This window comes from Calonectris borealis, chromosome 21 (genome assembly GCF_964195595.1).
Source record: "Calonectris borealis chromosome 21, bCalBor7.hap1.2, whole genome shotgun sequence".
NCBI lineage: Eukaryota > Metazoa > Chordata > Aves > Procellariiformes > Procellariidae > Calonectris > Calonectris borealis.
The window spans coordinates 6,623,135-6,644,102 of NC_134332.1; the positions used below are offsets into that span (position 1 = coordinate 6,623,135).

The following is a 20,968-nucleotide window of genomic DNA, read 5'->3' on the forward strand; positions in this document are numbered from 1 at the left end:
TTTCCCCGTAAAACAGAGCACAAAGCAAATACAGCGACTCTAATTAGCACTCCCAGTATTTTTCTGTTTTCTGCGACTCCTTCAACCTATGCAACCACGAGCCCCGCGGCTCACACTCAGGCTCCAGGAGAAAGTCTGGCTGCCGGGAAGTTTAGAATTAGCATACAACTCTCGTAAATTAATTACCTGTTGGAAGAGAGGGGAAGAGCACACAGCAGGATAATATCCCGTCATTCTTTGGGCCTTCACAGTAAAAACGGCGACTAGAGCATACAGCAGCAAAAATCACGGCAGCATTTAACTGCACGTTCCCAGCACGTTTCGCCTCTGCCAGTCTGAGAGGGATTAATAACCGGCTCATACTGGCACCTGTACGGGGGAGTATGGCACACGTCAGCCCTTCACGGGAGGTCCAAAGGGGCTGGGGCGTGATGCAGATATTTGTGCTTAGTGCTGGCAGCTGAATGCCCCATACCCTGTCTGGAGAAGGACGAAAGCTTGCTTAATTTGAACTAGACACCGTTTTGGTTTTTTAAAATATTTAATAAATAATCACAGCTGATGTAGGCAGCAATGGGATTTAGCAAGGTCAGAATCTTCGCAGAGCTAGCCTGGTTCTCCCGTGCTGCTTGCTTGGCCCTCCACATCGGGGACATTCCTGCGCTTTCTTATCTGCATGTCTTCATCCTGAAGAAGAAAAAATAAATAAATAGAAGTGCACAAATTCATTCTTCAGCATCCTCTCTGAGCTGCATAAAATCTGTCCTCTTCCCCTCCACCTCTTCTTTGTCCACCGACCATTACCCACCGGAGATCAGCCCAGCACACAAAATCTTTATGCCATCGCTCCAGCTCCTCGCTCAAAGCACCGAAGCCATCTCACATCCTCAGGTGGGCAGCGACCCAGGCCAGGCACCTTCCCAAATTGCTCATGTGCTCCCACTGAGAAACTGTTCATGTCCAACACAACGGGCAGCTTCACCTTTTAAACCTGCCGCCCACTCTAGCCGGAGTAAGAGCGGCAGGGATACGACCCTTCCGAGGTTTGCTTCTCAGGCTGTGGGCCGCATCGTGCGAAGTCTGGCCTCAGTGCAGGTTTTCCTCAGGGTGGACCTGATGTCCCACAGAATCAAACAACTTTGGTTGGAAGGGACCTCTGGAGGGTATAATACGATTTTCTGCTCCAAGCAGGGCTAACTCTAATGCTAGATCTGGTTCTTCAGGGCGTCTATTTGGTTTTCAAGTATCTGCAAGGATGGAGTTTCCAGCACCTCCCTGCACAGCCCGTTGCAGTTCTCAGCCATGCTTACTGGGAAACATTTCCCCCTGTACCCAGTGAGGATTTCCTATAGCACAAGTTGTGTCTGTCACCTCTTGTCTTTTTGCAGCGCATCTCTGCTGCTGTCTTCTCCGTAACCACCCAGCAGGCAGCTGCAGACAGCAGTCAGATTCTCTCATCATCTCCTCTCCTCTGAGCTGGAGAAAGCAGCTCCCTCAGCCTCCCCTCATCCCTCAGCCCTCCAGCCCTGACCCACCTCGCGAGCAAGCCCACGGAGCTGCGTCGCCAGGTTTTAACCATGGCCAGGTTTTGCCACAGACAGCACCACTGTGGATGACTGACCTGAACAGGGTGAGCAGGTGTCGTTTAGGGTCTGTACTACACGAAAAGCAAACTTATTTCTGCACAGTCCTCCGCAAGTCCCTTCCAGGTGCTTCTCTCAAGGACCCTGCCTGACACCTCCACCCACACCCACCGCACGCCATTCGCACGGGGCTCAGCAACAACACAGGCATTGCCTGGTTCCAGGGCAGTTCGTACCGAGTCAGAGTCTTCTTCAACCTGGTTGCTTATGAAATTGATATAATCATCCTTCTGGTTGTCCAGAATTTCTTCCTCGTACTCAGTCTGGTAATCTGACTCATCTAAAGAGAAAGGAGAGAAGAAACACGGGTTTTAACTAGCATTCACAGAGCAGAGAAAATTGGAAAAGGAATGATAGCTATCTCCGTCGAGCACCGGTGCAGGGCAGGGTGACTGCTGGCCAACTCTCCGCAGCCCAGGGAACTGGGACTACGCAAACACAGGTATCGGCTGTCCAGCCAGATCACAAAATAAACCGTATCCTGGATGTGAATTGGTGTCCTGGAGCCCGCTAGAATCTAAAGAGCCTGGAGCAAGAGCAGCGAGATACAAACCCTCCATGTTACTCTGGTGGGTGCCAGCTGCCCAGCCCAACGGGACGCAAACGCTGGCAATGGGGAGATGCTCCCTGCTGAACGCTCTTCACAGAATAGCTGCCGTCTCCCACCCGTCAGTCCAGACAAGACCTATAGAACACCTTCAGAAGACATGCCTACGAGCTACCAATCCAAACTCCCCTGCACACTGCGGTCACAGACTCACTGGAAACAGGGTCTTCCAGGCACAGGGCGAGCTCTTCCTGCTGTGGAGATGATAATTACGTGTCTCACATCTCTGGTCCACAGGGGACAGTGACATTTACACTCCCCTCCTCTGCACCGGGGACAATCACCTGCTCTCGCTGGTAATCCAGCAGATTACCATAATGTAGGGAAGCTCAGGAGCTGTGCACCCTGAGGCACAGCAGTCAGCAGCAGGACACGCCACCAAGCCCCCAGCCCCGAAGCCTGCTCCCAAGGAACGAGATACATCAGTGCAGAGTCAATGCCTCTTCCAGCACCTGGAGATCCCTTCAGGGTCTGTAAAACAGACAGCAGGAGAGTCACCCGCTGACAGGACTGACCCTCTCCCACATCAACTCCACACTCGACAAACGGGCCAGGGCAGACGCCTGTCACCAGCCCCAGTACATCACCCAGCGCGCCAGCCGCCGCTGTGAGCCCCATCCCGACCAAGCGTGAAACCAAGGCACGCGGGCGGCGAAACGAAGCAAGCGGCAGTTGGCCACCTTCCTTTTGCACGGTTTCTGGCACGCAGTTTTTCAGAAGGCAAGCTAAGGCGTTAAAATGGCAGAAAGTCATTTTTGTGTGACGCTAGTTTTTCCGCCACTTTCGTGAGTTAATTCAAGTGTGCTTTGAGTTGCTGAAGCAATACCTGTTTTTCAGCCCACTAGTGAAGAAAGTGGCTCGTGTTTAAACCGGATTCTTGATTAAGTATTTCTTTTGGGAACAGTCAATAGCATCTGCTCCACGCTGAAGACAACAGCACAGTCTGTTCCACAGCATCTTCTTCTAGCACGATAACTACAACCAACTGCTAGAACATGAGGATTAAAGACATTTGGTCTTATTTTTTATTTTTTAGTATTTTTTTTACTGTGGATCAGAGAATTAGCTTTAGTTTATATTAAAAACACTACTGATAATCTTTGATAAAACACACCAGAGAAACTGGAAACTCATCTGAACAGCATCAGACAGCACAAACCATAGTTTGAAGTTTACAGCTCCACTAAAACTGACTACCATCAAAACCAAACTCCTTGATTTTCCAAGCACTATTCGCAAGGCCACCGCCAGGGAGATGTCACCCTCCATCTGAGCTCGCCTCGGTGCGGACCGCTTCCCCCGTAGCTCCAGATACCTCTTTAGCAAAAGCGATGCCATCCCGGAGGCACCGAGGCGATGCCACGTTCAGAGGAATGCCTTTACAGCCACTGCCCACCAAAAAACGGGCAAGGTCCCTGCAGGCAGCGCTCGGAGTCACCCACAACACGAATATAAAGGGTCCTTCAAGACACGGCGCCCACATGTGCGACTCTCTCTCCTGCCATCCTCCCCCTCCTCTGGAGCCTCTACAACCAACAGCTTTCAGCACCCGCGAGGAGCACGCGGCACCTGCCCGTCCTGTCCCGGGCAGCCCCCGCACAGGCCCTCTTAGCCCAAAATCTGCCACTTCGACTTCCTGAAAGACGTGTCCCTTCGTTACACTCGTGTTCATGGCCTCACCCAGCAGAAAGCAGGTCTTCCTAATGGGGGCGAATGATCAGAAACGATATAAAGGAGGAAGATCGGTCCCAGTACACCGGTTAGATCTTAGCAGGTCTCAATGCCTGTGCCTTAAATAACCATGTTACATGAACTCTTCATTCTTATTCACAATGGCTGTTTCAACCACATTTGATTAATAATTTCTTCATAAGGCATATGATTGCAATTAGCATTTCAAATTACCACAGGGACATCTCTACAAACAGTCACAGATGGGAGGACTGCTAACTTTAGATTTCCCTCTGCAAGAACAAGAATCGGGAGGAGGGGGAGAGACTGTTTATAAAGAGCTCTACCACCGGTAAACGCTCGGAGATTTCGGGCCTGCAAAGCTCTGATCCTTTTTGTTAAGTGAGCTTCACTTATGGCACGTACAGCGAACTGCTGCACAGCGCACGGCCGAGGCGCAAGGCACTCCAGGGCCTTTGTGTAAAGATGCGGGAGCCGCTACCTGTTCCTCATTACTTCACTAGTGCTCCCCGTAACAGGAGAGTACAAAAAGCGATGGAGCCGGTGAGTCACTCCAGATCCTACTCATAACAGCAGGGAAAGCTTTAAATCAGCCTCCTCCCGTCTCAAAAGGACGCGGACCAAAGAGCGAAGCCATCGCGAGGACACGGACCAGCACAAGGGGAACGAAAGCCTGTTTTTGCAGGAGTTGCCACACGTGTTACTTCACTCAGGCTAGGCTAACTTGAGCAGGGATTACTACCACCAGGAAGCCACGCTGGACCCCACCGGTACCGGGCTGGCAGCAGATGTCTCGCCGCGGCAGGAACATCCGACTCCCACCCTCTCCCGGAGGAGGCAGCGGGAGGGGGCACGCCGCCCTTCCCAACGCTTCCGCAGCGCCAGCCCGATCACCCGACTCACCGTCTGCCACGGGTGCTTTCACGGGCTCGATCCGGGACACAATTTCTGCCAGGTCCGTAAAAGAGGTGGTGGGACAGGTCACATTCTGAAACACAGCATTAATTTTTAGGTATGTTAACAAATATACACAAAAAATCCGAACATTTTTATTATATGAAAATTATATTGAACAGACAGAAAGCTCAGACACCTAAATTCTCCACAATTGCCCCCTCAAAAGCCATTACTGATCAGTGAGTAGTTCACAGAACAACTCCCCTGATGCAGGTCTGGTGGCAGAGACAGGATTCCCAAGTGCAAACAGTGGGACAACCTCTAATGGCTCCTTCTCCATCCATGCAACAAGAAGCCTTATTAAAAATTCAGCAGACTATAGAAAACACCACAAAGACAAGAACCAGAGGGGCTGGACTCGTGACAGACAGTGCTTGTTTGACTTGTTTGTTCTCCATCACTGTTACCCCCCGCTATAAGTGGGACCGGCTGGGCCCGATGCAGCCCCCAGGGAGCTTTCGCCTTCCCTGGGGAGAAGAAGAAGAGGCCCCAGTGCCCAGGTGGGACACAGCACGTGGCCCAGCCCTGAGCCCGCAGAGCCACGCCGTGGGACGCTGCACGGGCAGGCGGGCAGCGGCCCGGGCGCTGGGGTGACCGGGACCCCCCCAGGGACCCCGGCAAGCCGTGGAGCTGGAGGTGCTGCAGCAAGAGCCTGAGGGACATGGTCCACCCGCAAGGAGAAGTATCTCCCACTGTAATTCCTCTTTTTAATAAACCCTTTCTATTTTTATTCTGTCTCACCCAAGCAGTGGGTTGAATGTTCTCTATTTTGAGAAGTTGCCTGCTCCAGTTTCTCCTCTAATAAAACCGAACTTTGGCATTTAAGAACCATTTTGGTCTTCCCACATGCCATGCTGGGAGCAGCCCTACCTAACCCCTCGGGGCCAGGCACAAGGTCACCAGATGGAAACCTAAACACCTCTCACCTTTTTTTAAAACCAGTGATTTTAATTAGTACAATAGCAACCCCCACCCCCGAGGAGAGAGTCAGGGAATTGCTGGCAGGGGACATGTTATCGGCACTGCGCTGCCGGGAATTGCTGCGACAGCCGTCTTTCTAAACGCCCAGACCTGCCCACGTGCTTCCAGACAGGGCAGTTTCCTAACACAGGGTTTTTATGAGCAATTATTTGCTCTTCTGGCAAGAGCACTGATACTATGAATCATACAATCCCCGTGGGGGTCACAGCAGAAGCCCGTTACAGCTGCAGCAGATTGCTCTCAGTTGACCTTTAATCCGTAACTAACTTTTGATGTAATTTAGTACAGCTAAAGCAAGGTGCTGATCCAGGACAAACAGCTGGTGGGGAGCGGTGGACAGAGAAAAGCCCAGAGGGAATTAAAAAATACCTGTATGAAATGAAACAGCAGTAGCTTAGGACACACACTTTAAAATACACAGAAGTCAGGAAGCTCAGAAGCTCAGTTTGACCATTAAGGAACCATCAAGAAGGGTGAGTCAGTCCAGTCTCATTTTGAACATCCGACCTGAATGGTCCCAGTGAAGCGTTTGCAGAAGGCTGTTCCCCAGGATAGGGACAAAAAGAATCTACATCTTCATTTTGTGCCATATGACTAAGCGAGGGATATGTGCAAACTCTGGCCACCGAGCAGACACAGCAATGTTCGAGGCCGTTGCCTGTACTCTAAAAACGTGGACTCTTACCAGGCGGACAAAGGGGCTGCACCCCGCGCTCAGGCAGACAGCGCCAGGCTGTCCTTGGGAGCACGGAGCAGACAGGGACTGACTTTGGAGGCGACGAAAGTCCGGGGGCTACATGAACAGCTGAACAAAATCCTGCAGCGACCGTCACCAAAAGGTGCTTCGGGAAAACCACCATCAGCTCACGTGCTCCCGCAGACAAGTCGTGAGGACAGACGAGTATGAAGGCAATCGTTAGTGCGACCGTACCCGTGGGAGCATCTGTTTCGGTCGCTGACATACAGCCGATCCCGCGTAAGCCGGTTAGAGGACGCTTGCTGAGGCAGCTGCACCCCAAAGTCTTAGCACTGAGACTGGAACACCACTTGTGGGAAACCAGGTGCCTTCCCACGCTCGTCTGATGCTTTGCAAACAGGAATTTAATGTTTAAATACTTCCTCTTACTACTTTTAAGGACAAAACCACATTCCCATCAGTTAACACGAGGCAAAGAAGCGTCTCAGATTCATTTGAAACCACTCTAAAACCTTTCTGCTTACAGGTTTTTTTTTTCCCAAGGAGGAAAGTATTCTCTTTGGCACAATCTTTATTAAATAAATTAGAGGAGAAAGACAGTTACTATTGTAGTCTGCTAGATTATATTTAGCTTTGACTATGAATAACACTTCAGTAGACAAAACTTCCCCGAGGAGATCCAATTAACGGTACTGCATTATTCTGTGCTGGGGAAGAGTAAGGGTTGTTCAAGTGAAGTTTATGTAAGGTTCCTGTTGTCTCAAAAATGCTGAAGACACAAACAAGATAAACAGTGACTGAATGATGAAAGCAAAAGAAAAGTATCTAAATGATTAAATATCTGGAATTTTTAAGTAAAAATTCAGTGCTTACAACATGGAAACAAGATGATAAGAAACCACGCTCAGCTCTCAGACATTGAGCACTCCAGAAATAGCTGAAGAACAAAAACATCAAAACCTTCGCTAATGAAAGGCAAGTTAAAATATCAGCTGTTATCCCTGGAAGACAGCAGAGCTAAAGGACTTAAGCGACTCTAATGGACTAAGAAAAAAACAAAAGACAAACACCCTAGTGGAAGCCTGCAATACTTGTTATTTTATAGAAATAAATCTACTGAAACAAGAAGTCAGATGAAAAAAATCTTGGTTTTTACTGGACTCCAGAGTTTTCAGAGGAAGAGCAGATGATCTCCTAGGTTCTCGGGAGTACAGCCTGGAACGGAGCCGTAGCGTCAGTTTGGGGGAATGCACAAAGCTGCATGGTTCCCGCTCCGTAAGTTTGTTGACTCACTCTCCTGAGTGACCCACTAGTTTCATACTCTTGGCGTCTCAGCAATCAGCACTCTCTCCTTGTTATCAAGTGCATACCCAGAAATTCAATGACAGGCTATGCCTACAATGAGTACGTGACATATTTGATCTCCAGGACAGTTGAAGGGCCATAAAAACCAGGGTAGATTGTGATAAATGTTCAACATGCTGCTTGGTGCACAGCTGTAATATCATGATTTAACTGAAATATTAGCCGGAATTACTATATCCCATATAATGGCCAATTTTAAAGAAGTCTTCTTTAAAAGAAGCATTTGTTACAGCAATGAATATATTGGAGCTTGTTACCCGCTGGTGATAAAAGTCAGAGGATGAAATAGGACATATAACCATTTCTGAGACACACACATTTTCTCTCCCTTGACTTCTCCTTATGACTATTAACACACATAACAAACACATACCAGCTTATAACTCGTCTGAGCAGAAGGTGTCAGAGGCAGAATGGGGACCCGCCTTCCGCAGCTCAGACTAATGTATCTCCTAGTCCAGGTCATGTTCCCAGGAAGAACCAGCTGATGAGTTCTGGGGCTCCTCAGGCTACTCAGCTCCCCAGCTCAGTCCCTCTGTGCTCCTCCCATAGCCACTCACCCTGCCAGGCAGCTTGGGTGGGATTCATCTGACGATAGGAAGTCATCAGCGCTAGTCCCCCTCGGCTCCCTTCACGCGGACGGAGCCGAGGGTGCCATTCATCTTATCCCAGTGGAGCCGTGTCATCAAGTGACTCACACCCTACAGAGGCTCATCTCTCTCCGGTGATAAATGGGGGTGTAGGGCAACTAGCTCAGATGTGGGTGTCATCCACCCGGCGTTGCTGGACTAATGCCCGTGCCTGCAAGTACTGCCCTTCCTCTCCCTTGCTCACGCCATCTCCCTCCTAGTGAAAGTGCTCTACCTCCCACCTCTGACAGAGCTGCAAATCCTCAATGTCATTTTTCACCTCTACTGACTTCCTTTAGTGAGGCTCCCTACAGTTATGATACATTTCGGCCATCACTTAAAATATTACTGCTCATTTCCCTATCTCTAAAAGACAATAAAGATGAATTACTGGGTAAAACATGAAGCCTTTCGTAGCACTTGGGTTTTAAATCAGAGGAACTCAAAGGAGGGTAAGGATAATAAGCCAATATATTATAATATTGTACCCAAGTCCTCAAAAAGGTGATAACGGTTTAAAAACAACTGAAACTTCCCTGCCAAGAAATTCAGTCAGCCCACTGAGTTATGAACCAACTCTAGAAGCTGACCTCAATCCTTAAACTGTAAAACCATGAGAATTTTATGCTACTTTTAAGTAGAAATCTTACCGGCACTGTAACCACACAGCAACACTGCGTAGCCTGTAGATTTACCATAATCAGGCATTTACCAAACCGTACATTAACTGCTCAGATGTGCTGAAGCGAGCAGAACAAGGTGCATGAAACCCAGTACCTCGACAGCGCTGCAAGCTTCTGCAGAGCCTTAATGACGGCTCTACAAAATGCCTTTTCTAATAGGAGTGAGGAAGGAAAGCAACAAAGCAAGAAATCTACGGCTTTGGAAGGACTTTAACTCTTGGCTAAAAACACATCTGTAGCAAGGGTTTAATTCAGGTTTTCTGGAAGCGTCTGAGAACTGTTTGAGTCACATCCTGAAAGCCAGCAATGGCAGAGATCAATGCCAGCGATCCCAGTTCACGTCCTCTGTGACGAGCATTGGGCAGCTGGTGGCAGAGAGCCATGCCCTGGCAGACCAGTTTCTACTAGCAAGAACAATATCCAGGTACTACCTAAAGTTTGTGGCACAAGAATAAATGAAAAATAACTCTTAAAAGGTTACTTGTGCCTACCCAGCATTACTCAAGGAGGCAGTCCACGTGTGCATTCAAGCGAGGGGAACAAATGTGGCCCATCACCTGAAACCACAGACCATCCTCTCTCACAGGACCTGTGGGGGCACAGTCACAGCCCCCCCCCAGCGCTCGGTGCAGAAGGCAGCTCAGCCAGCAGCATTTAGTGCCCTCAGGACTGCTGACGCGCACAGGGAAGGAGAAGAGAAAGGTGGGCATATAAACACATACGCATCAGCTACGCGTCTCAGAAAACGCTGGTTACTGGTGAGCATCCTGCCCTCCTTCAAGGACATTTGTGTGGTGAACGATTGCAGGTTACAAATATGGTATCAATAACCTGCTAGAATGAAACAGCAACAGGAGAGCCGCCCTACAGAGCGCTACATCGGTTCCTGGGGTTTCAGAGACCTCGTCCTACTTGCTGAGGAAACGGATGGATCTCTGCACAGGCATGCATCAGGTATTGGGGATGGACAGGCAGACACCAGGGCTTGGGTTCTGGCAGAGCACACTGTGGCCACACTTCTACCTCACGATCAAAGAAGTGCAGGACCTCATTCATCCAGGCTATGGTTCAAGGAAAGAAGTTTCTGAAAAACTGATCATACCTTTTCTTGCCTAAAATACAGTTTTAACTAATACATGCATGCTCACAATAAGGACTTGAGCCAATCGATCATTCTCCTTCATACCCCTGCCCAGTTTCTGGGCAGTACACAATCTGGTGTGCACCAAGTAGCTCGTGCAGAATAGTGCATTTAAACTGAACACTTACGTCAGTTTTGGATTTGCAAGTCTCTTGCCTGTCTCTTAGCATCTTGTCACGGACTCCACTCCTGCACCAGACATTAAATACTGTTTTCCCATGCTGATATCCCACTTCCTGGAAAAAAGAGAGTGAGGGGAAAAAAGGTAATTAATAGCTGAAAAACTATTATGTCACATCTTTTACAAACCAGTAGGAAATCTAGAGGTCTCCCCAAAGCCAGGATGTACTCCTGCTACCTTCCAGCCTCAGCTACATAAGCTGTTCAGCCGAAGAATTAGGGGAACGATTAAGCAAACAAGGTGCTATTTTAAGTCCAAATGCTAACTTGACTTTTGACCCCACAGTATGCAATGAAAAGTGCCACCTGACACAACTATTTTTACAGCAGTGGCTTCAAGCAGGCTATTCACAGAATAATGCCATATAAAGAGAAGCTTAGGACGCATACGTATACGCCCTTCCAGTACTGACTCTTTCTTTGGAAGAAGGTAACACCACAAATTAATTTGTGTCTTCTCCCCTCTTGGCTCAAGAATAGCTAAGAAAAGAAAACTTTTCTAGCAAAGAAAGGTTACCGTAGGGTACCCGGTTCCAAAATCTCTTGCAATGAGTTAAGCCAGACAGCACTGAACAAGCAAGCATCAGTTCGCTGGAGCAGAAATGATGGCACAGGGACACCACCAAACCCACAAACTCCATGTTCCTCTAATTTATAAGTATAAAGTAATTTGTGCTTGGAATAATAACATGGCACTGCGTCACGAGCATGGAAACAACTGGAAAAAATAAACCGATTGCTCCAAGTTTTACTCTTTTTCTAACAAGACAGTAGAAATGGTGTTGAAAAATCAAATTGAAAGGACAGGGCAACAGGGGTCAGGAGTCCTGGATCCTAGGTCTGGCTCTCGCACTGGCAGCATGCACTAAACCGCAGGCTTCCGAGTGCTGGAAGCAGCCCTGGCTGAGCTGATATTGTCTCTCCTCTGGTTTTTGGACCAGGGTTCAAAGCACGGGAGGCACTCAGGCTGGAATTCACCTCTCATAATCTATCGTAGCTCCTCAGCCCCGGGTGGATGTGATTACTCAGGAGGAAAAGGGACCTGACAGATCTACAGCTAACTGGGTCAGATTGATCCAAAATAACTGCGAGAACCTGAGCTTCGGGAAATGACATGCAGCTGACTTACCACTCTAGGCTGATACAGAAGAGGGGTTTTGACAAGAAGAGGGGATTTTTGTTCTTTTGAATGTGCTGAGTGGTTATATGGTACCTATTTCTATTTTCTGTAAAATCCAGGTACAGAGCTGAAAAAAAACCCCACTACTTCATAGCCTACAATGGTAAAGGAATCCCTTTCCTTTAAGGTCAGCACAGTTTAAAGCTTTCCTGTGGACAAAAGTTATTTAGCTACACTGCAGGGAATGAAAATGCAGGAGGGTGCTGCCCCTCCATACCTGCAGTGTCTCGTGCCAAGAACTTGCTCACAGAAAGTGACATCTTTGAGAAACCACACTTTTCTCAAGTTTTATTCCACTGAGAAAAATTTGCCTGGCATCTTTAAATCTCTTTAATGACACCAAATGAGACAGAACAATGATGTGACAGCTTACATGAACTACCGGACCCGTTCATCAAGGTTTTCCAAATGGCCAGGGCACTACATCTAGCGAATAGTATTATTTATCGGCAAAGTCTTAGATCCACCATTGACAGACAGCACTGTTTGTCCAGGAGCTAAGAGACACCAAATATCCTTGAGAAAATATTTACATCGGGGAAATCAGCTGGTGGTTTGGAATAGCTGCTGTTTGGTCCTAAAGAGTCTCTCAAATGAGAATCTGCAGGGCTTAATGGTATTACTGGTTTTGTTTAGTATTTATAAGACAGCATTAGAGGAAATCAACCTGCAGCCTAATGAGTACTGTAGGTTCTCATTATATCTATAAAGGAGATCAATTTAAAGGAAAATTGGTGGTGGTTTTTTTTTTTCCACCCTAGGAGAAGAGCAAAGCTACGCAGAAACACCTGGAGATGGAAGGTACTTGCATGGCTGAAGCAGGCAAAGAATGGAAAGAGACAGTAAAATAACTTCTTGACAAGAGACAATGAGCCAGAATTGCTATCATTACCTCAACCTGGGCAGAGACGTTTTTGTTGTCAATGCTGAATTATGGCACTAAGACAATTCAACTGCACATCTGGAGTTCTGATACATAGACATAGTTCTGATACTCCCATGCTGGTTTCTGATACATAGACAAACAAAACTAAATCCCAGAGCCCTGTAACCTGGCACTACCCTTTTTACAACGTCCTTCCACTGACATTGGTGCCATTTTCCTGATACTCTATCAGGTGCAGAGGAATTGTAGATTACATGTTTTATTAATAGAAGTGTTGAAACGTTAACTGAGCCAGATACTTTAGCACGTTGCCCTCCATTTCAGTGATTCACAGCCTCCCCTACAGACTTCTTCAACTCTTTCATGTGACAACGAGCTACATAACGAAGGGAGAGAAGTGACACCATTTGACAAACCCCAACTGCCCAAAGCAGCTCAGACAGCCAAGAGTTTTTACCAAGCAGCTGAGCAAGAATTGTCATGAAAAGGAGTGAGGCAGCTGATCCATTCACAGGTCATTATATAATCAAGATTACTAACTCTGCTGTTAATCCCATCTCACGGTCATGATATCATTCCACAGCACTATTTAGCATCAGTTATTCATCTGTGCCAACTGACTTCTCTTACTCTCCAACAGCTGAGGCACTAATTAGCACCACAAACCAGCAGATTTCTGTGGAACGGCAATACGGGGGAACTGCCTTCCCCAGGATGCACTTACACAGATTTCATCGAATTTCCCGAAGTCCAGGGTTCCGTATCGGTCAATGGGGGGCCGGATATACTCGCAGTAATCACTGTTCTTCACCATCTCCAGCTGCCGCACGCAGCACACATATGCAAGCCGTGTCTGGATCTCTGCCATATTCAGCACCTGCCAACCAGGCCAGGCACACCAATCATGATTAATTCAGAAATTTTACTTCAGAATATATTCTGTTTTCATAATGGAGAAAAAGCAAGTTATCTATCAATTTTTTTTTTTTCCCAAGAGCGCACAGAAGCCTGCTGAAGCCTTCACACATCAGCACCTCCATCTGTCTCCCAGGCAGTGTGGACAGCTAGCCAATGAGTCTCCATAATCCACAGCAGAAAGGGAATTGCCTTTAAACATATTTCTGCAGTTCAAGGTTGAACTGAGTCTTTCATTCCAGGATATAGTGGTACCTTAAGAGAGAGATCGGTGCGGAGGTGAGAGGGGCACAGTGATCCTTCAAGGCAGAAATCAGTGACGATCTCTGCAGTACCAGGGCAGAGATTTCGCAGAATGGTTGAGGTTGGCAGGGACCTCTCGAGATTGTCTCGTCCAACCCTCCTGGCTCAAGCAGGGCGCAGGTTGTCCAGGACCACGTCCAGCTGAGTTTTGAATATCTCCACAGATGGAGACTACAATCTCTCTGGTTGGCCAGTGTTTCACCACCCCCAGTAAAAAAAGTGTTTTCTGGTGTTCAGAAGGAGTCCCATGTTTTCATGTGTGCCTATTGCCATTTGGGCAGTTGTAATATTTCACTGGGCACTACTGGGAAAAGTCAGAGTCTTCCATTTTCCCCCACCAAACACACCCACTACATGCTGGGAGCAGCACGGCCCACTCTGCCAAGGCACAGCAGGGCACTCCACAGCTGCACCAACTCCCGAAGGCCACTTTGCAGGGACATGAGACCTTTTCAGGGAAGGGAGTTATTACAGAGGAAAAAATTTAGATTACAGAGCAGTACCCACAGCTTGTAGTATTTTCCCTAACTTTGGGAAGAACAAACAAGTATTTTACTTCCAATTCCAACAGGGAAACACATTAATTGTAGTTGGGACAGCAGAAGAATAAGTAACAGAGTTGCCCTGACTGCATGCAACAAGAAAAAAAAAAAAATCATACTCTGCAGCCCAGTGTTTAACAGTAGTAATAATGTTAATTACTGCCTAGTGCCAATATCTCCCTAAATCAATAGGAGACAGAAACACTGAATTACTTTTATTGGTAAAATTCGTAAATTCTGACTTTATTAAAACTTACTGCACCTCTAAGAAAAGGTTTCATTGCTCTAACAATTCTACCATCCCCTTCCCAGACTTCCCTCTCCCCTCTCCCATCTCACTGCCTTCCCTTTGGTGTCAGGGCATTGCCCAGCTTGTTTTGTCCATAAGTAAGAGCTCAAACCAAAGAAACAAGACGGTCTGTCACCACGCTTGCTCCCTGAATGAACAAGGGGAAGCTTCCAGCTCTGTACATAAAAACAGCTGCCATTTTAATATAGTTTGCAATACCTTGACTTTCTCGGCCAGTGGATTCCACCTCTTCCAGAGCAGCCACCAGCCAGACAAGCAGTCACCGTAGTTGGTGAGGTCTGTCTCATCCTGGCTCCCCACATCGATCGCAATCACCACCTTTGCGCCCATGGACCTCGCAACATCAGCTGGTGGGAAAGAAGGTCGTATCAGTACCAGGGCTGCCAACCCTGGTGCTGCTCAACCAAAGCTGACGTACATACTGCTAGGGAGTATATAACCTGACATTGCACTTGCCACGAGTGTCCCTGAACAGCCTCAGATATAAACATTTGCAGCAACTCTGCCGAGAGACCATTTCCCCAGGGAGGCTCCTACCCCACCTGCTCCATTTTAACGGAGAGATCCCAGCGTGCTGCCTGCTCCGCACCGACCGAGCCCCTACGTAACCTCAGGGTGAGTTCCCATTGCTGAACTGCTAGGAAACACCATTTACGGGGTAGGTTTTCCCCCAGATCGGCAGGATGACCTGACTCTCTCTGAGGCCATGCTGTCACCAGGACCAACGTGAAGGCAGCAGCAAAACTGTACAGCAGAGAGCCGGGGAGAGGAGGTGGGACACACACAGCTCCGGTCCACAGTTACACCACATCAGGTGTAATGTGAAAGAGCACATTAAACCCACGTTAATTCTACCTCGTGCAGCATTTCTCATGAGAACAAAAGATCTGGGAGGCCTCTGGAGAGAGCAAGTGGCAGCAGCCTTTAAGAGGAGAGTCAGCAGTGCAGGTGCCAACCCCGCAGATAAAAAGTAATAAAGGGAAGGAGCAGCACAGGAACCAGACAGCAAGGAGAGGCTGGGAGGACTTCAGTCGAAGAAAAGCTTTGGGATCCAAGAGAAAGATTCATATTTGGAAGTGGGAGAGCAATGAGGCAACACTTCCTACTTCAAGGTCAGTAAAAGGATTAGCTGCAGCCTTTGGATACGGGCAAGGATTTAGGGAAGTGCCAAGGGAGGGAAGAGAAGGACACGTACCTCACAGAATGAATTTGTATTGCTTCCACACCCCCAGAGTCCAAGATAGTTGCAGTTTCCAGAATAGTTATGCGTAGGAAAACCACAACTCTGAAGAGCCAATTTAGATGCTTAATTTAGACACTTGTTTAAATCAGATCTGTCCTGTTGGATCTATATTCCCGGGCTCCTTCAGTCTATTGTATCTTTTCCACCCAGTGTCACCTGCGTGTGTGCTCTTTGCCCTCTCCAATATGCGCAGGTGGAAAAGGTGCCTTGGCTTGCAATTCATACTTTTGCTTACAGACACAGAGAACGTCAGATGCAGATTTTGGGGGTCTATTTTGTGTTATTTCCATTTCTGGTTTTTAGGCAAATACAACCCCGATGGAAAAATACACTCTGGGTTTATCTTGAACATGTAAATGATTTAGGTTGCTCAGATGCAGAGTCTCTAGCTTAGATTCCTTCCTCTTTATTTGTACAGAATTATAGTCACAAACTGCAGTGACACCACATGTCTCTCTTCTATCTTGGCCACCCTCCTGAGCCACCCACCTTCCAACGCTTTCTGACTACGATGACAACCCTGACATAAAACACATCCCAAACACACACGAGTGAATTCACACACCGTGGACCCTTTTGGGTTCAGTCCTCAGAACACCCCAAACTCCACATCACTCTTTTGAACGCCACATGATTCCACCTCTGCCATGCGCTAGCAGCTAACCAAGACACTGATGCCTGTCAGCTGAACCCTTCAGGCGCTGGGTGACACCAGTCTGAACAATGAAGAGTTAATGCTGTTGCTTTCTCAGAATTATTTCTTATTCAACTGATACTTTTTGAAGAGAAACTCAAAGATAGATAGAATATATGTTTGCAGTTTAATTTCTGCTCTCTCCTTTCAGTGAGCACTAACATAAATTCAAAATTACCTTGGAATTATATGTTCATAATATGTCTATTAGAAAATACTTCATAACAAAAAATAGTCTTAATAAAGGCATGATAAAACAAACACCTAGGAAACTGAGAACAATGACTCCTGGTAACCATCATGAGATTAAAGGTATCTGCAATATTTCTCCTTGTTTCCTTTTTTGGGGAAAAAAAAAAAAGAGGACAAAGTTTTGCAGGCTGTTTGATGGGCTGTGTTCTCGGTAACTTCTTCCTAACTGATCTGTGCACCTACCAGGAAGATTGTTGATATAACCTCCATCCATCAAGAGATGCCCATCCTTTGGGTCGCAGAGAGGAGGCATATACCCAGAGAGGGACATGCTGGCACGGACATACCTCCACAGAGAGCCTGCAGGAATGAGAGGGAGGGAATGGCAACAGCATTAATTACTGCACTCATTAAAATAATCGGGAGATAGAGGCTCTCCTGAGAATACCATTGGAAAGTTATTAAAGCAGTTTATTATTTTCTATACCACAATCCTGGCTAGGGGGAAAAAAAAAAAAAGAAACAAAAAAAAGGCTATTCAGACACACTATCAGTCAAATGCCTTAGAAACCACAGTTTTGAGCCCATGCCTCATATTTATTGCTTTCAAGGAGATTTCAGCGTATGTCTGACTGTGGGAATCATCTTTAGTGCTTTGTTGAGCTTACAGTGATAAGAAAAGGAAAAGGCTTCTCCTGGGGACAAAGGGATAGAAGGAATAAGCAGGCTGAAGTGCAACTAAAGCCATTATGTTCTACAGAGACCCACAAAAACCAGGCTTGTAGCAGGAGCTGAACATGAAAAATATATGCTGTAGAAGCCCAAAAATTCTGTTTTCCCTTGCTCTAATAAGCAAACATTCTCACTTGTAAAACCAGTGAGTACATGGTGGTGATCTTAACTCTTCTTAGGACGCTTCTGTTAATAGTGCTGTAAGGAAGAAAGTTATTATCTTTTAAGCTGTTAGAAACAGAAAGTTTAATCAAGTAGAAATTGATTGGATCTATTTCCTGTAAAACATTCTGCTTTAAGGCCCTTATTTACTGATTTCTCTCCTAACATTTGCATCAGCTGAATTGAGGAGATACTGCATTTCCAAAGAGGCCAAGAGTCTCGTCTGAGAAGTGAATCTTCTCAATAATTAACTACTTGGTGCTTCAAACAGCAACTCTTTCCAGCAAACTGGGAATTGATTTTTTTCTTTTCTATTTAAAATATATAACAGTTCTGTTCCTAATTATAACCTATGCACTCCTACTGTTTAGCACAGGACAATACTGGCAGATTTGGGTTTTATTATTAATAGTTTTAGTTGAGTTGGAACTTCCATCCAAGAAAAATGCTGACTTCTGGTGTTACACCCTGCAGATGAAACCAAGATGGGCAACTGCAGCAGCTGGGAACTTCTTTCCCCTCCTTTCAGTGAATTCTGGAGACAACCATAACCATTCTCCAGCTGATTGCTATCCTTAAATTAAATTTCCACAGGGACAAGCAGCTGGATGGAGTGAGTTTCCTGACTTAAGTTGGCTTAACCTGCTGCAGAATGGGAATACAAAACCTCTAAGAAAGGTTAATCCTTTGTCTGCTTGTTTGAGCTCCCTTGGTTGTCCGCGGTCAACAAAGCCCCGGTGTCAGTATAATTTAGCGGTTCTGTAACCCCCACCCTAAGGGCAGGAATGGAGAGTCCTACCTGCGCCAGCTCAAAGGACAAAACATCAGAGACGTGGCAGCAGAGGCTTCAGCCACCCTCGGGGTAGCTGGTAAGCTTCTACTTTCTTCACTGCAGCCTGAGTCACTGCACCGTTACCCCAAATAGACAAAAGATAAAGCAAGTGTCCCACAGGGCTGCCACCACGTCCTGACAGCAGAGCAGACAGCTCGGATCTTTCTCCTCTGGTCAGTCAGTAAAGTACGTTACAGTTTTCTACCAGAGAAATAAAGAGGACTGGACACAAATGAGAACCTAACCCAGCTTCTGCTTCAGGCACAGGAGTCTTTTATTGGGGAAACTGCTTCATTTACGGGGAATTTGAATCTTAAAATGTTTTGGATGCATTAGTTATGATTTATGGCTAAAACACCTGCACTTCATGGGAAACAGAATGGTGTCAATGGACCCATTTTCTCTCTGAACAGTGAATACAGCATCTCATTAAATTTCTTCCCAACAGCTCTGTTCCTTGTGATCTGCGTACCACCACAGTTTGGTGCTCAGCAAATAACAGAGAAGGGAGAAACAAAAGGAAAGACAAATTCAAAGGCGAGGAAAATTCCAGGAACAAGCGGTAACACAAAGTCTCGCATCATTACTTATGACCTGCCGCCCGAAAGGCTGCCTACACACTTACCATCCGTGTGGACCCTCATTGCTGAGGCAGTGATGTCGGTTGTGATCGTGAAGTAAGGAATCCACAGATCCTGCAACAAAGGAGGTCCCAATTTTACTAAATCCATAACCTTGCACTTAAACTAAAACCCCTGTCTAACACAAACCAAAGCAACAACCTCTGTAGAAAGAACTGTAGACACAAACGCCTGCATGGATGGAGAAAAACCCGTCAGTCCTGTATTTAAGTTCATAAATTTCTTTCTTATGCAAACATTTCATGCAGAACCAAGGCAGACAAAAATCCTTCCTTCCTTTTTTTAATAGCAAGAAATGTCCAGCGTATACAGCAGCACAGAAACCTCATCACTCAAACCAGGAGTTCACCTGCTTTCTGATATCTGTTGTTCTTTCAGATGAAGTGTGGGGGTCTGATGACAACTCTTATATAAAGAGATCCCTAGGCTGTTTGGCTCGCCTTTGATGTATTTGGCTTTTACCTAGTTCACTAAATACCTGCTGCTTTTGGCCTCCCCTGGAGACATGGCATTAAGTTAGAAAGACCTTTGATCTCGCCCAGTACGGTCATTCTTGCATTTCACCCAACTGTTTCCACTCAAAGTGGTGTTCATCCACTACACAGAGCAAGTCTTCCACAACCGTATTCACATGGATGAGCATGCAACTACTTAGTTCCCCGTGAACCCAACTTAAGACTGTAGCGGGCAGCATCTTCCTTGCCTCAGTTCCTGAGAACCAGAGCCCAAGACAAAGAGAGGGAAGAACATGAGTCATGGCCTCTTGACTAAATGACTTTCAATTTGTACCTTGTGGTTATGAAGCTAGTCATTTCAGCAGGAGATGGAGCGCAATGCTGCTGAGACCCAAAGCTGCCTGGAGTCAAAGAGAACACCACAAAGCTTTGCAGCATTACCTACAGGAACAAAGGATCCTGCAAGGTAGATCTTCAAGAAGATCCCAGAGGTTACCTGAGACACTGCAGGGTAAAATAGCAGCGAGGAGTGTGGTACATAACCTACCTAAGAAGAAGGATGATATACAAAAAGAATGGCCTTGCTGAGTCCTTTACAAGTTTATTCAACAGGGGCTAAACCAAACCAACAAGCCCTGCTCCTGGCAAGGGAAGTTCTCATTTTTGTTTCAGCCATGTCTGTACTCCCATCCCACTAGCTGGAAAAATGAATGGGAAGGTGGCCTTCCAAAATGAATGGCCGTCCAAAAGCATTGGAGTTTGCTGAAGAGAGGATAGTTTTGGAAAGTCTCCATGGTGTCTAATGAAAGGGTTGCCTGCAAAGGGGAAGGAGGAGGACTTGTTTGAATTGAACTTATGCCCAGAGAACAACAGCTGATAGTTCTCTGTCAATCACACAAAGCTGAAAGAAGACTGAAGAGGTAAACCTGCTTTCCCATCCATCCAGCCTCTTTGCTCATGGACAAGGTGTCTGGGCCTTCAACTCAAGCCAAACAAGAGTCTGGACCCCAGCTATCAGTATGAGCTGAGAAGCACTCCCTCTCTGGTCAGTCTGTATTTTTGGTATAAGTTTCTGTGCTGTTCAATACAAAATTCTGAACTGCCAAGAAGGAGGTTTTTTTCCTAGTGAGTTTAATCTCTTAAGCAGCTCTGCAAAGATGGTGGAATTGGGGAGGACTAACAGATGCTGCACAAGTACTACAACCCATCTGGTATAAATGCCATAGGAGGGCGGATGAATAAAGTGTGACTACGAGAGTATTAGGGGTGCCTTTCCTTGCTAAAGATATTCTCATGATTGCAGATC

General features: G+C 46.7%; 1 protein-coding gene across 7 annotated transcripts in view; it reads right to left on the reverse strand.

Moving 5' to 3' along the window:
- Positions 1-522: 522 nt before the first annotated feature.
- PNPLA7 (patatin like domain 7, lysophospholipase) overlaps positions 523-20,968 on the reverse strand; it is a 117,425-nt gene continuing 96,979 nt past the window's right edge. For 4 of the 7 annotated variants that reach the window (XM_075170488.1, XM_075170486.1, XM_075170487.1 and 1 more), the window contains 8 exons: positions 19,192-19,261; positions 17,084-17,200; positions 14,910-15,058; positions 13,366-13,518; positions 10,524-10,631; positions 4,846-4,930; positions 1,820-1,923; positions 523-687 (listed from right to left, as the gene is read on the reverse strand). In XM_075170488.1, coding sequence (XP_075026589.1) covers positions 607-687; positions 1,820-1,923; positions 4,846-4,930; positions 10,524-10,631; positions 13,366-13,518; positions 14,910-15,058; positions 17,084-17,200; positions 19,192-19,261 — 867 coding nt within the window. In that variant the 3' untranslated portion in view covers positions 523-606. Of the gene's footprint in view, positions 688-808; positions 1,114-1,819; positions 1,924-4,845; positions 4,931-10,523; positions 10,632-13,365; positions 13,519-14,909; positions 15,059-17,083; positions 17,201-17,732; positions 17,771-19,191; positions 19,262-20,968 lie in introns of those variants that run through there. The other 3 variants (XR_012676760.1, XM_075170489.1, XM_075170492.1) reach the window with 3 other exon arrangements.